Source organism: Urocitellus parryii, chromosome 16 (assembly GCF_045843805.1).
Source record: "Urocitellus parryii isolate mUroPar1 chromosome 16, mUroPar1.hap1, whole genome shotgun sequence".
Lineage (NCBI taxonomy): Eukaryota > Metazoa > Chordata > Mammalia > Rodentia > Sciuridae > Urocitellus > Urocitellus parryii.
Window position 1 is genome coordinate 19,591,569 of NC_135546.1, and position 15,204 is coordinate 19,606,772.

At 51.7% G+C, this 15,204-nt stretch overlaps 1 protein-coding gene across 1 annotated transcript; it reads right to left on the reverse strand.

Moving 5' to 3' along the window:
- Positions 1-1,524: 1,524 nt before the first annotated feature.
- Isy1 (ISY1 spliceosome associated protein) lies at positions 1,525-13,709 on the reverse strand. The gene is made up of 11 exons (XM_026410941.2): positions 13,533-13,709; positions 12,473-12,495; positions 11,823-11,874; positions 10,589-10,654; positions 9,904-9,946; positions 9,017-9,129; positions 7,787-7,904; positions 5,999-6,121; positions 4,512-4,633; positions 2,764-2,850; positions 1,525-2,214 (listed from the first exon to the last, which is right to left on the reverse strand). The coding sequence occupies exons 1-11, from the start codon at positions 13,533-13,535 to the stop codon at positions 2,107-2,109; spliced, it is 858 nt and encodes a 285-aa protein (XP_026266726.1). The 5' UTR covers positions 13,536-13,709; the 3' UTR covers positions 1,525-2,106.
- Between the last annotated feature and the right edge of the window lie 1,495 nt (positions 13,710-15,204).

The window sequence follows — 15,204 nt, forward strand, 5'->3', positions numbered from 1 at the left end:
AGGTTTTGGCACCTGCTGGGGTGGCCCTGGGAGGTGGGGCACAGCTCCCACCCCAAGTGGAAGATCAGGAGCCAGGAGGAGGGAGGCATGGGTGGCAGAGGAGGGACGGAGGGTGGGCAATGGTTAGCTGGATCCTACCTTGCCCTGACCTAGAATTGTTGGGGGACCGGAAAGGAGCGCCCTGATCTGGGTGTGGTGACACACATCTGTAATCCCTACGGCTGGGGAGGCTGAGGCAGGAGGATCGAAAGTTGGAGGCCAGCCTCAGCAATTTACAGAGACCCTAAGCAACTCAATGAGACCCTGTCTCGAAATAAAATATCAAAAGGGCTGGGGACGGGGCTCAGGGGTTTATATTCTATTTAGAGACAGGGTCTCGCTGAGTTGCTGAGGGCCTTGCTAAGTGGCTGAGGCTGGCCTCCAACTTGCGATCCTCCTGCCTCAGCCTCCTGAGCTGCTGGGATGACAGGTGTGCGCCACCGCACCTGGTTACTCTTAAAGCCATGGGAGGGAGACTGTTCTAGACTCACAGGAAAATTGGGAGGGGTGAGGGAAGAGGAGGAAAAAAGATGGAAATGTGTCTACGGAAAAATTACCTATTTTTGCAACTGTAGGTCGGGCCAAAACTAACATAGAACACCAACAGGATCTTATTAACCAAACCAAAGCTGCCCAGGCTGGTTCTGTCCCCTGAGCAAGGAGTTGGGCCAAGATGACCACATCCGCACCGGTGGTCACACCTACCCAGTCAGCTAGCTGCCCAATGTCCTGAGGCTTGGATAGTAGCCCTTTGGGGACCTTCCTCTGCTCCCAGGGTGACATGTCTCATTGCAGAGGCCTGTTCCACCCCACCTTATCAGGTTCCACCCCAGGCAGCCTGATAAGGACCCGAGGAGGAGATGAGGGGCTTAGTCTACCAAAAGCCTAGAACACTTGGCTTTCAGGATGGGCTTGCTCCAGGGGCACCCTCTTCCCAAGTGTTGAATTCCCTGCTGTCCTCCCCCTAAATGCAGGAAGGAGCACTGTGGCCCAGCTGTGCCCCTTGGGAGACAAACTCCTACCTGGGCCCAGGCTCACCCAGGCCCTGGGCCCAGTCCACCATCCCAGGGGCTCAGACATAGGTCAGCTGGATCTCAGGCCACCTGAAACCTCTGTCTAGACCACAGGGTCGCCAAGACCCCGGGACAAACTTTGAGACAGCCGGAGCACTCCTGGACTTACAGTCGAGGCCCAGAGGGACGCAGCATGCTCACGCCTCAGCCCCCAGCTCCAGCCAAGCCTGGGCTGCTGCTGGGCCCAGAGTCTCTCAGGGCTGCCAAGGCTCCAGCCCTCACCTCCCCCTTCCCTGTTCACAGCTCTAGGGCTGCTCAGTTCCCTGCAGCCCCAGAGCGCCCCCTGCAGGCCGCAGAGTCCCTCAGCAACTCTGGCCTCACAGGTTCCTTCTTGTGGACTCTCATTCCTGTCACTTAGTTGTCACCTCAGGGAACAAACGGCAGGCACAGAGCTTCCTCTTTCTTATAAAAATCTTTAATAAAAATAGTTGTGTGCGGAACAGGTTAGAAAACAGAAGTGACCAGTTCAGTGGTCTTGGTCCCTGGGCGGGACACGGGAAGCAGGCTGGGGTAGTCAGAGCCAGCGCAGGGCCCAGGGGAACAGGGCCATGGGGGAGGCCCATGGGGGAGGGTTCAGGGTCAACCCGGCATCTCATTTTTTAGAAAAAAAATCAACACTTTTTTTTGGTGTGTGTGGTTCCAGGGAATGAACCAGTGACGTTCCACCACTGAGCCACCCCCGTGCTGCTTAGTTTTTATTGGAAGATAGGATCTTGTTACGTGGCTGAGGTGGGCCTCCAACTTGTGGTCCTCCTGCCTCAGCCTCCCAAGCTGCTGGGATCACGGCGTGGGCTACCGTGCTGGCTCCTTTTACACACTTTGGAGCAGCTGGCAAAGCCCTCCCCTGGGGTTAGCCCAGGAGACCAGGAAAGAGATGAAGGATGAGAAGGGAGCAGGGCCTCCTCGCAGCACCACCTGTTGGCACGCAGGGTGGCTGCAGGGGCGCCAGACATCGAGCCCACCTTCCAGACTCCTGGGAGGGCACCAGCCTGGCCTAGTATCCCAGGAGCCTTCTGGCCTCCTCACTCTGGGCCTGCAGGGTCTCGCTGGCGTACTTCTGCAGCAACTCCATCTTCTTCCTTCGCACGAGCGCCTCTTCGATCTGTGGATGTCCAGAGTAGAGGGCTGACTCTTTGTATTTGGGGGGACCAGGGATGGAACCCTGGGGGCCCTCGACCCCTGAGCCCCGTCCCCAGCCCTATCTTGTATTTTGTTTAGAGACAGGGTCTCCCTGAGCTGCTTAGCACCTAAGTTGTGGAGGCTGGCCTCCAATTTGCGATCCTCCTGCCTCAGCCTCCGGAGGCGCTGGGATGACAGGTGGGTGCTGCCAACTGGCCTGACTCTTTATCTAGGGAGCAGGGCCTCGCAGAGGCAGACCCCAGCGAGAAGGGAGTCCCTGTGGGAGACGTCCACAGGAGAGGGGGGACTCAAGGGAGGCTTCTCCCTCCCTTTGGAAACATCTGACTAAAAGAATGTGTTTGAGGCTAAGGCTGCAGGATCTCTGGGTTCCAGGCCCTTCCATGAGCATGACGGGGAGCGCCCTGGAGAGGAAGGACCCCGCAGACCCCCTTGGGGTACTCTGCGGAGCCTGCTCTGGTGACCCAGGGACCCCAGCAGCACCCACTCCGTGCCGCCCGAAGCTCCATCCTACCTCCTGTTGGGATGGCACTGGGACGTGTGCGATGAACTTCTGCTGCCCGTCCTCGCCTGTCCGCTCCTGGCTGCCTTCCTCATCCGACTAGAGACAGCAAGCACAAGACCGTCAGCATGACCCGCCACAGGAAGGTTAGCATCTCAATAAAACGCACAGCAACACAGCTGTGGGCCAACCAACGAGGGAGCCCGGATGCTTACGCCAGACACACTAGACACATGCTGGGGTCGGGACCCAGGGGCGCTTGACCCCTGAGCCCTGTCGCCCTCCTTTTTACTTTTGAACTGGAGACAGGGTCTCACTAAGCAGCTTAGAGATTATGATGTTACTGAGGCTGGCCTCCAACTTGTGATCCTCCTGCCTCAGCCTCCACAATCCCTTTATTTTATTTATTTTTCGGTGGTGCGGAGGATTGAACCCAGGGCCTTGCACGTGCTCGGCAAGTGCTCTACCACTGAGCCACCAACCCAGCCCAATTTTTTTTTTTTTTTAATTTAAAAATGTCCCTTACAAAGAAAAAAAGATCAACTCAGAGGCTGCCTAGGAGTCAGTCACTAATAACTAAGGAAATAACGGAGACTCGGAAGGGTGGGCACCCAGCCTCTGAGTGGGGAACTGCATTAGTAATGACTGTGACTCAAACATGGGCTATAGGGGCCGGGCACGGGAGCACACGCCTGTAATCCCAGGAACTGGGGAGGCTAAGGCTGGAGGATGTCAAGGTGGAGGCCAGCCTCAGCAACTTAGTGAGATCCTGTCTCAAAAGTGAAAGAAAAAAAATTTTTAATTATTTTTTTACTTGTAGACACAAGAGATTTATTTTATTTATTTTATGGGGTGCTGAGGATCGAACCCAGGGCCTCACATGTGCCAGGCAAGTGCTCTACCCCTGAGCCCCAGCCCTTTTTATTTTTAGAATTAAGACGAGGTCTTGGGCTGGGGCTCAGGAGGCTGAGGCAGGAGGATCGCAAGGTGGAGGCCAGCCTCAGCAACTTAGTGAGGCCCTGAGCCACTCAGGGAGACCCTGGCTCTAAATGCAGCGAGCCACACTCCTGACTTGTGTGAGCACTTTTCTGTACCGTGCTGAGACCTTGACCTTGACCTTGACCCAGACATATCTCAAGGGCCCAGCTGAAGGGGCAGGCTCTCTGAGGTGGCGCTCAGCGCGACTCCACAGACAGACATTCTGGTTCTACAAAGGCTCCAGCTTTTCGTTTTGGCCCCAAATGACAAAATGACAGAGGATGAGAGATTTTTAGGGTTTGCTGCAGTGAGAGACGGTGGGTGGGCAGGTGGCTTCAAAGACACCCAGGGCTGAGGGTCTCTGTGGAAAACCCACTTGTGTCTTTTTTTCTCTTGGTCCCAGGGATGGAACCCAGGGGCGCTTACCCCCTGAGCCCCGTCCCCAGCCCTTTTTATGTTTTATTTAGAGTCAGGGTCTCACTGAGTTGCTTAGGGCTGAGGCTGGCCTCCACCTGGCAATCCTCCTGCCTCAGCCTCCAGAGCCCCTAGAATGACATTCAAGCTCCACCGTCCCCAGCTGAAAGGCCCATCTTTAAGAGGGAAGGAGGTCATGCCTGGAGTCCCCACGGCCATGCTGTCTGGAATCCCTCTGTGATGCTCAGGTGACCAACACCCAGCAGGTGAGGTAGCTGGCCTTGACCCCTGACCCCTGGTTTCTGGACAGAGCTTCTCCGGCCTCTGAGAGCAGAGGCCAGTGAGCACCCAGGGCACCCGGGCCATACCTCCTCCTCGGTGACGGCGTAGATGTTGACCTCCTCCTCTTCCTCCTCCTCCTCCTCCTTCTCCCCTCTGGCCAGTCGGGCGTCTCTCTCGGCCTTCCATTTCTCCACCAGCTCAGCTCTGACTGCAGACAAGGAGGAGCAGGTGCTGTTCATTCTCATCCCTCACCAGGGACAGGAAAAGACCAAGATGCCCCTCGGGAAAGGGTCCCCTCATTCTGCCCTGGAGGGAGGGCACCGCACCGGCCCGGCACCATCTGACTATTGATTTATTTATAGTTTTTTAAAAATGTTTTCTCCTTGGCTCTCCCTGACAGCAGCGAGCATCCTGCCATGTCCCACCTACACGGGGTGTGACATCCCACTCCCGTGGCTGGACCTGCTGTGGGGTGTCCCTGGTCGTGGGTTCCTATGTGAATGTGGGAAAGGGACGTCCATCCATCCCCCTGTCTCTCCCAGTCCCCTCCCCTCCCTTCCCTCCACTCCCCTGCGTCTCATCCAGTGAACTGCCATCCTCCCCCATTGTGGGTCAGCGTCCCCATATCAGAGAGGACACTCAGCCTTTGGTTTCTGGGGACTGGCTTATTTCACTCAGCATGATCGCCTAGAGCTCCACCCATTGACCAGCAAATGTCATCATTTCATTCTTCTTGATGGCTGAGTAATATTCCCCATCCTTCTTGATGGCTGAGTAATATTCCACTGTGTCTATGGACCATAGTGTCCTTTTCCGTCCACCTGCTGAAGGGCACCTCGGCTGGTTCAATAGCTCAGCTATTGTGAATTGAGCTGCTATAAATATTGATGTGGCTGTGTCCCTGTCGTGTGCTGATTTTAAGCCCTTTGGATTTAAACCGAGGAGAGGGACAGCCGGGTCCCATGGTGGTCCCATTCCACACTTTCTGAGGCATCTCCATCCTGCTCTCCAGAGTGGCCGCACCAACCGGCAGTCCCAGCAGCCATGAGTGAGGGGCCTTCTCCCCACATGCTCGCCCACACTGTTGTCCCTTATTGACGACTGCCTGCCATTCTGACCCACGTCTGACTCTGAGTCACTGTAAGGAAGCGTGTGTTATTTGAGACTCGATCGGGGCTCTCCCACTGGGCTACACCCTGACCCTTGCTTCAAGATGACTTTTGAAATAGGATCTGGCTAAGTCTCCTTTTGGAGAAAATTCCTTTCGGGCATAAGGCTCTATTCAAAACCTCACTTTCAGCCAGGACAGTGGCGCAGGCCTGTCATCCCAGCAGCTGGGGAGGCTGAGGGAGGAGGATCGCAAATTGGAGGCCAGCCTCAGCCACTTAGCCAGGCCCTGAGCCACTCGGCGAGACCCTGTCTCTAAATAAAATAGAAAAAGGGCTGGGGACGGGGCTCAGGGGTTAAGTGTCCCTGGGTTCAATCCCTGGTGCCAAAAAGAAATAAATGCACCACATTCTGAAAGCAGAGACCGGACCCAGAGGCCACCCGGAGAGCAGTGGTGCTCACTCACGTTTCTTCTCATACTCCTGCTCCAGGGGCACGATGACACCGTCGTCCTCATCCAGGTAGCCATAGTACTCAAAGTCAATCGCCTTCATGAGCTCGGCCCGTGTCTTTCTGGGAGGAGGAAGAGCTACCAGAAACAGAGGGCCTCAGGTGAGTGCGCAGGGGACAGTCCCATGAGCCTTTGTCATGTTCATGTCGTGGAGGGACCTCATAGGGGGGTGACCCTTTTGGAAATCAGTGCTTTGGTCCCATCAATGAGTTTCACAGGAATCCAGGCTGGGCCACGCTTGAAATCCCAGCAGCCGGGGAGGCTGAGGTAGGAGGATCACCAGGTGGAGGCCAGCCTCAGCCACTTAGCAAGGCCCTAAGCAACTCAGCGAGACCCTGTCTCTAAATAAAATAGAAAAATGGCTGGGGATGGGGCTCAGGGGTTTATATGTTTATTTAATACTTTTTTAGCTGTCGATGGGCCTTTATTTAATTTATTGATTTATATGAGGTGCTGAGACTCGAACCCAGGGCCTCACACATGCCAGGCAAGTGCTCTACCCCCAGCCCCAGGCCCCAATATGCAATTTTAATAAATAGAATTATATTTTTTAAAAAACGTAGAATAAAACAACTACAAAACAACACAGGACAATGTCAACAGCACAGAGAACACGGGTCGCCTTCTTTTCTGCTTCTCCGATTTTTTTTTTGTTTTGGAACAAAGTGTTTATTTAGACGACTTTTCTCAGAAGCAAGATTAAAATACACTTCAGCTCCAGGCCAGCATTTTCAAATTACAGTTCTGAAAGGCCCAGGTTTGGCTACAATGCCCCATGGCTGTGGTGGGAAGAAAAAAAGAGAGAGAACTGGAATTCAGAAGGAAACAGCCTCACTTTCCTTGATTTTTTTCAAAATATGATTTATTACTATTATTATTATTTATTATTATTCATTATTTTGGTACTAGGGACTAAGCCAAGGGTGTTCTACCGCTGAGCCCCATCCCCAGTTCTTTTTATTTTTTTATTTTGAGACAGAGTCTTGCTAAATGGTTGAGGCTGGCCTCCAACTTGTGATCCTCCTGCCTCGGCCTCCCGATTCACTTGGATGGTAGGTGCGAACCCCTGTGCCCAGCTTTCTTCCATTTATACAACTTAGGGTTTGGCACAAGATTTTTATTTGCTTAGCAGTTATAATTTTTTTCAACTGCAACGTGAACATGACTCAATAACTTCAGAACCTGCCTCTATCTATCACTTTGGGGAACCCCACCATCCAGATGGACGATCGAGCCTGTACAGAGAGGGTACAATTCCGCATCAGCCAATCCTGGGCTCGCTTTCCAGCCCCAATTTTGTGCCCTAGACCTGGGATTTCAGCCTATTATATATATTACTAAATATTAATGTTCATATTTTCTCATTTGAAATCTGGGGAAAATAAATTCCTATACAACAGGGATGTTCTGCAAGCTAATACATAATGTGGAAGATCACCTTACATGTAATGTAGCACATATAGCATAGAGCCAGGTGTGGCAGGGCACACCTGTCATCCCAGCAGCTAGGGAGGCTGAGGCAGGAGGATTGAAGGTGGGAGGCCAGCCTCAAAAATTTAGCGAGGCCCTAAATAACTGAATGAGACCCTGTCTCTAAATAAAATACAAAAAGGGCTGGGGATGGAGCTCAGTGCCCCTGGGTTCAATTCCTAATACCAAAAAACAACGAAACCATACACCTTATCTACTGTTACGAACAACAACATCTGGAGGCTAAAAACTTTACAAATACGAGTTACTTACGTTCTTTTTCAAACAGCTCCCTAACTCCAGGCAAATCTTTTGCTGCTCCAAAGTACTTGTAACCTCGGTTTCCTGGGACTTCTTTCCCTTCATGATCCAGCATTTTAGGGCCTACTTTCTTACAGGAAGGGAAAAAGAACAAATAGATCTGATTTATACTCTTACTATTTCCATGTCTATACATATATTTTAAGATACCCATGGGGCTGGGGCTGGGGCTCAGGGGTAGAGCGCTCGCCTGGCACATCTGAGGCCCTGGGTTTGATCCTCAGCACCACGTAAAAATAAAAAAAAAAAAAAATAAAGATATTGTGCCCATCTTCAGCTAAAAAGTAAACATTAAAAAAAAGGATAATGATAATTTAAAAAATAATAATAATAAGGCTGAATACAGTGGCATACACTCATAATCCCAGCAACTCAGGAGGCGGAGAAGTTCAAGTTGAAGACCAGTGTGGGTAACTTAGCAAGACCCTTCCGCACAATATAAAAAAAATAGGGGCTGGGGTTGTGGCTGAGTGGTAGAGTGCTCGCCTAGCACATGTGAGGCACTAGGTTCGATCCTCAGCACCACTTAAAAATGAAATAAACATATTTAAATATAAATAAATAAATAAAAATTTGTATATATATATATATTGTCCAGCGCTGTAGCGCACACCTGTCATCCCAGCAGATTTGGAGGCTGAGACAGGAGGATCACAAGTTGGAGGCCAGCCTCAGCATCTTAGTGAGGCCCTGAGCCACTCAGGGAGACCCTGTCTCTAAATAAAATAGAAAAAGGGGCTGGGGACAGGGCTCACAGGTTAATAAACACCCCTTGGTTCAACCCCCAATTGAGAGGAAGATAATCTGAGAAATGATGGTGATCAAAGCCCTCCTTGGTGATAGAACAGGAGAGGGGACTGGCAGAACTCGGAGGCCACCTGCCCCGCCCACCGACCTGGCATGGTCCCGCCCACCGAACTGGCCTGGCCCCGCCCACCAGCCTGGTCCCACCCACCGGCCTATCCCATCACCTATCTGGCCCCACCCAGTGCCCTAGCCCCGCCCACAGGCCTATCCCACCACAAGCCTGGCCCCACCCCCAGCCTGGCCCCGCCTACCAACCTGCCCTCCCACCAGCCTGGACACACCCACCATCATGGCCCCGCCCATCAACACAGCCCCGCCCACCAGCACGCCCCGCCCACCAGCATGCCCCGCCCCTAAGGGCTGCGGTGCACTTACTCCATAATCAGGGCCGCCCAGCTCCTTGATGCGGACCTCCCAGTGTCCCTTCTCCCTCAGCAGCTTATTGATCTCGTCATTCAGGTCGCGAATTCGGAATTCACCTAAACCAGCTGGAGAAACGCACCTGTCAATTGGGTTCTCCCAAATGCCACCCCTCAGAAAAGACCACAGCACCCCAACACGGGTACTGCACACCCACCCCGCACTATGGCCGCACACTGCAGGTGGACGGCAGCTGGAGATCCCCTCCGATCCACAGGGACAACCCACCCATGCAAACGAAGGGCTACGGTTATCAAGGGCTCCCACTAATTTTTGGGGGGGGACCAGGATTGAACCCAGGGGCCTGAACCCCTGAACCCCATCCCCAGCCCTAGTTTGAATTTTATTTAGAGACAGGGTCTCCCTGAGTGGCTTAGGGGCCTCGCTGTTGCTGAGGCTGGCTTGGAACTCACGATCCTCCTGCCTCAGCCTCCTGAGCTGCTGGGATTAGGTGTGTGCCACCATGCCCAGATGAGTTCCCACTAATGTAAGAGAAAACAAAAATCCTTAAAAAAAAAAAACAACTTTATTCTGATTAGCAACCCAAGACATCCTATAACCTAAAAACCTGCAGTTTCATTTATACAATTATTAAAATAACAAGCTATTAGCTGGGCTCGGTGGCAAACACCAGTAATCTCAGGGGCTCACGAGGCTGAGGCAGGAGGATCGCAAGTTGGAGGCCAGTCTCAGCCACTTAGAAAGGCCCTAAGCAACTTAGGGAGACCCTGTCTCTAAATAAAATATAAAAAGGGCTGGGGACGGGACTCAGGGATTAAGCATCCCTGATTTCAATTCCTGACACCAAAAAATAAAAGAAAAGAAATGACAAGGTAGCTTACCATTCTGAATCTGAGCCACTTTTTTGGAGATCTCTCCAATGATCTGTGGAGGAAAAAAAAAAAAAAGAACAAATAAAGTAGTACATTCATGATGTTTGAATACACCGGAAAACACTGGAAAACTGTAATTCAAAATTACTGATTAAAAATACTTAGAAGATCAGGGGGCTGGGGCTGAGTGGCAGAGCGCTTGCCTCGAATGCGTGAGGCCCTGGGTTCGATCCTCAGCACCATATTAAAATAAATAAATAAAATAAAGGTGTTGTGGCCACTTAAAAATAAATAAGGATATTATGTCCATCTACAACTAAAAAAATTTAAAAAAAAAAATACTTAAAATCATCCTGCCACCCTCTGTCCTGTGCACGCATGTATCTGTATGTGACCAACGATCTTCCCACCAAGCAGCACTGATGGCTGAGTCCCAGGCACTGTGCTAGGTTCACATGACACAGCTGCGGACCTGGCCCCGCCACAGACCTGGCCCCGCCCACCAGCCTGGCCCCACCCACCAGCCTATCCCACCACCAAGTCTGGCCCCGCCCACCGGTCTATCCTACCACCAGTCTGGCCCCGCCCATCAGCCTGGCCCCACCCACTGGCCTACCCCACCACCAGCCTGGCCCCACCCACTGGCCTGGCCCCGCCCCATCAGAGACTGACAGCAGAGTCACCCAGAAAGTACCTGTCGCCTCCATTTCTCAGCTTTGGGAAGCTCTGTACATTCTGAGGCAAGGAAGGGTCTTCTTTCCTGTGGAGAAACAAAACAGCACGTGTGGCCACTTGTCACAAACTCAGGCGGCTTTCACAGCGGATTCCCGCCTACAGCCTAAAATGTCTGATGGTCCAACCACACAGGGAAGTGTCAGTCCCAGAAGAGTCTCATCCAGCTTCAAACCTCACCCTGCAATCACTTCTCAGAAACCAAATATCAAAGCAGGGTGTGGTGGCGCATGCCTGTCGTCCCAGTGGCTTGGGAGGCTGAGGCAGGAGGATTGCAAATTGGAGGCCAGCCTCAGCCACTTAGCGAGGCCCTGAGCCACTCAGGGAGACCCTGTCTCTAAATAAAATATGAAAAGGGCTGGGGATGGGGCTCAGGGGTTGGGCACCCCAGGGTTCAATCCCTGGTTATCCAAAAAAAAAAAAAAATAGAGAAAAAAATATTCAATTCAATGTATCTAGGACAGTGAAACACCACAACAGATGTCCAGCGGTAAGAGAGACGGCTAAATAAAGCATCCATCCTGTGGCAGTTACGCCACCTTAATGTGACACATGTGACAGCTAATAAAGAAAAAATAAAATTACAGTATTTGCAGGTAAATGGATGGAGCTGGAGACTATCCCGCTAAGTGAAATAAGCCAGTCCCCCAAAACCAAAGGCTCTCTGATGTGCGGATGCTGACCCACAATAAGGGGAGGGCGGGTGGCAATTCACTGGAGAAAATGGAAAATCAAGGAGACACATGATCAGCTGTCCCAGGTAGAGTGGGGAACATCCAGAATTCAAGGACACAGATTTATTTTTTTTATTTTTATTTTTTTTGCAGTATGAGGGGTAGAATCCAGGAGCACTTTACCACTGAACTTCATCCCCAGGCTTTTCAGGATGTCTCAAAACATATTTTTTATTTTATTTATTTATTTATTTTGAGATGGGCTCTCTATCTCTCTCTCTCTCTCTCTCTCAGTGGCAGAGGCTGGCCTCGAAACTTGCGATCCTCCTGCCTCAGCCTCCCAAATGGCCAAGGTTACACACGTGGGGCCAGGGCACCCTGCTCAAGTGTACAGACTCTTTTTCGCGCATCAGCCAAGTGCAGGCAGGAAGATCTGGAGTTCAAAGTCCGCCCAGGAAGGAGTTTCCCTGCATCTGGTTCTTGAGGTATGTTTACTAGAAAATGAGGAAGATTGATACCAACCTTCACTTTTCCTTCTTCCAATTGAGCTTGGCGAAATCGGGCTAAGGCCGTCCTAGGAAGGATAGGAAGGATAAAAAAACACTGCATTAGGTCCTGCTCGCGGATCTCCTCCCAACCAAGACACTGGCTGGGGTCTCCCTGAGTTGCTTAGGGCCTCACTAAGTGGCTGAGGCTGGCCTCCAACTTGCGATCCTCCTGCCTCAGCCTCCTGAGCCCCTGGGATCACAAGCCTGCGACACCGTGCCTAGCTATCTATTTGACTTCCACTGCACAGAAGGACTGGGGGAGACTCTAGTTCACAGACCACTGTGATAAACGACATCCAGATGTTAACAGAGTGACATCTCAGGGTGTCCTAGTGGTCAATCTCGCACTATCCAGAGGTGAACAAATATTCAGCCAGTGTAGATTCTGGAAGCTGCCAGAATTTACTAGAAGAGAAAATCTTTCAGCTGAAAATGGATGATTAACAGCTGGGGTTGTAGCTGAGTGGTAGTTACTTGGAGAGGGAGCCTAGCATGTGTGAGGTACTGGCTTTGATTCCCAGCAGCCTACATCAAATAAATAAAGGTACACCAACAACTAAAAAAAAAAAAAAAAAAAAAAAAAAACTCCTTTAAAAATAATAATAAAAAAGAATTAATACTTACATGGCCTTTTCTGCATTTCGAGCCTAGAAAAAGAGAAGAAAAAAAATATTTAAAATACTTCTCTGCATTTACTTTATTTATTTACTTTTTACAGTACTAGGATTGAACCCAGGGGTGCTTCACCCCTGAGCCCCATCCCCAGCCCTTTTTCTATTTTCTTTAGAGCCAGGGTCTCGCTGAGTTGCTTTAGGGCCTTGCTAAGTGGCTGAGGCTGGCCTCCAATTTGCAATCCTCCTGCCTCAGCCTCCCAAAGGTTTGGAAATATAGATGCCAGGGGGCCCAGCCTGTGTTTCTTTTTTATGTATCTATTTTTATTTAAATAACTCAGTTTTATATACATACTTCTATGGCTATGAACATGCTTGCAAGTATGAAATAAATATTCTTCTCTGTGCACATATAGGTAAACACTTATCCAACAAGGTTATTTTTGTAGAGGAGGTCATCCGGGTCCCAGTCTACCACCGATCAACTTAGAGACACCCCGAAACCTGAGATCCACTTGGCGCAAAGTCGCCTAGTAAATCACAGACTAGTAAAAATCTCACCTAATAAAAATTCAGGAACTAATATTACAGTAACCAAGCCTCTTGGCACCAGCACTTTGTGCACTTGCAATGTTGACACATTGTAATGTTCCTGGAACCAAAGAGCCCGCAACCCCGGCGCCATGGTGCACGCCTGTCATCCCAGCAGCTCTGGAGGCTGAGGCAGGAGGATGGCGAGTTGGAGGCCAGCCTCAGCAACTGAGCGAGGCCCTGAGCAACGCAGCGAGATACTGATCCAAAAAGGGCTGGGGATGTAGCTCAGTCATTAAGGGCCCGTGGGTTCAATAATAGGGAACAAAAAATTTTAAAAAATAAGACCCCCCCCCAGGTGGCCTCCGTTTCCTCTCCCAGCCTCAACAGCTACAGGAGGCAGGAGGAGGAGAGTCCAGGGTTACGCCTAAGGAGCCTGAAACCCACGCAAACGTGCAGGGCCGAACCCCGACGCCGGGAGCCCTCGCGACCTGCCGCGGGTCCCCTCCTTCCCCCGCCGCCCGCCTACCAACCCGACTCACCATGGCGAGGGTGAGGGCGCCGCCCGGGGGCCGCGCGGCCCCGGCCCACCTTGCTTCACAGCCGGCTACGAGACCGCCGCTCGCGGGAACTGAAAACTCTAAGTGCCGCCAGACACGGAGCTTTCTGTCGGAAGAATAAAGGAAGAGGGCCGGAAGTAAACGTGCGCTTGAGGACCGGAAGTGAAGGACAGGAAGTCAATGTGAGCCGAGGGAGGAGGAAAATAACGTAGGAACGCTCTTGGGGGGGCTGGGTGGCCTTCCCAAGACCGTAAGACGCAAAGTGGCGCGAGTACGTGGGGAGGAGCGGTGGAGAGAGGGGCGTCGGTAGAATTACGCCTGCGCAGTGCAATGGGGATGTTTGGGCGGCCGGGTTTTCTTCTCGCGAGAACAGGTGCTTCTCGCGCTAACAAGTGTTTCTCGCGATAACAAGTGTTTTACGTGTTACCTGTGGATGCGGCGAAGTGAGCGAAATCGGCGTTTGTAGGTGCGGGCAGCCGCTGGGGGTTATTGTCGCCTCTTTGCCTCTCCCGCTGCGCCTCTTCTTGGTTCTTCCGTGAGAGCAAATGTCATCCCTTTAGAAACTATTCGTCCCCCTCTCTTCGTCTTCACCACCCGCCCTCGTGGACTGTGGCCCCAGCAGCTGCAGAAATCCGAGCCGGTGTCTCGGGTCCGATGGGAAAGCGAGGCCCTTCCTCGGGGACTCGCGTAAACGTCACCTTCCCTTGTCATTTACATGGGGTCTGGGCGTTTGCTGAGCTCGTCCGCTGGCACCGAGAGGCGCAGGAGGTCACCCTCCTCTAAAAGAAGGACTGAAACCGGGCGCGGAGTACGCGCCTGTCATCCCACCGACTCGGGAGGCTGAGGCAGGAGGATCGCAAGTTGGAGGCCAGCCTCAGCCACTTAGGGAGGCCCTGTCTCTAAATAAAATTTAAAAAGGCTGGAGATGGGCTCAGTGGCACCAAGGGTTGAACCCAGGAGCCCTTAACCACCAAGCCCCATCCCCAGCCCTTTTAATATTTAGAGACATGGTCTCACCCAGTTGCTTAGCACCTTGCTTTGGCTGAGGCTGGCCTCCAAGTTGTGATCCTCCTGCCTCAGCCTCCAGAACTGCTTGGATGACAGGCGTGTGCCACCGTGCCTGGCTGTTATGTGTTTCCTTGCTTTCTACTGTTTATTTTTATTTATTTTTACAAAACATGTTCAACCTCATGCAATCAGATGAGATTTGTCCTCCCACCCGATGAGGAAACCGCCTCTGAGGATATTCATCCTGTTTTAAGTTATCCTTTAAAGAACCTAATTAAAATACACTGTCATTTGCCTTTCTGTTTGGTGACAGCCATCACGCGCGCCAAGGTGAGGACATGTACCTCCAGGAGGTGTGGAGGAAACATGTGACTTGTTTTGGTACTGAGGACTAATCCCAGGGTCAATTAACCACTGAGCCCCGTGCCCAGTCCTTTTTTATTTTTTGAGAGTAGGTTTCCTTAAGTTGCTGAGGCTGGCCTCTAATTTGTGATCCTCCTGCCTCAGCCTCCGGAGTTGCTGCGATTACAGGGACGAACCACAGTGTCACTTAGTCCTGAGGATCCACGGTTAGCAGTATTTGGGCTCCCCACCTGGCCAGAGGAAGTGCCCAGATTGGGATACAAAGCCAAGCAAGGTTATGCCT

Excerpts from the sequence above, each read along its gene's own strand:
- Isy1 (XM_026410941.2), bottom strand. Across the intron at positions 9,947-10,588 it reads CTGAGAAATGGAGGCGACAG|ATCATTGGAGAGATCTCCAA; the intron begins GTACTTTCTGGG and ends TTTCCTCCACAG. Across the intron at positions 4,634-5,998 it reads GCAGGAGTATGAGAAGAAAC|TCAGAGCTGAGCTGGTGGAG; the intron begins GTGAGTGAGCAC and ends CCTTGTCTGCAG.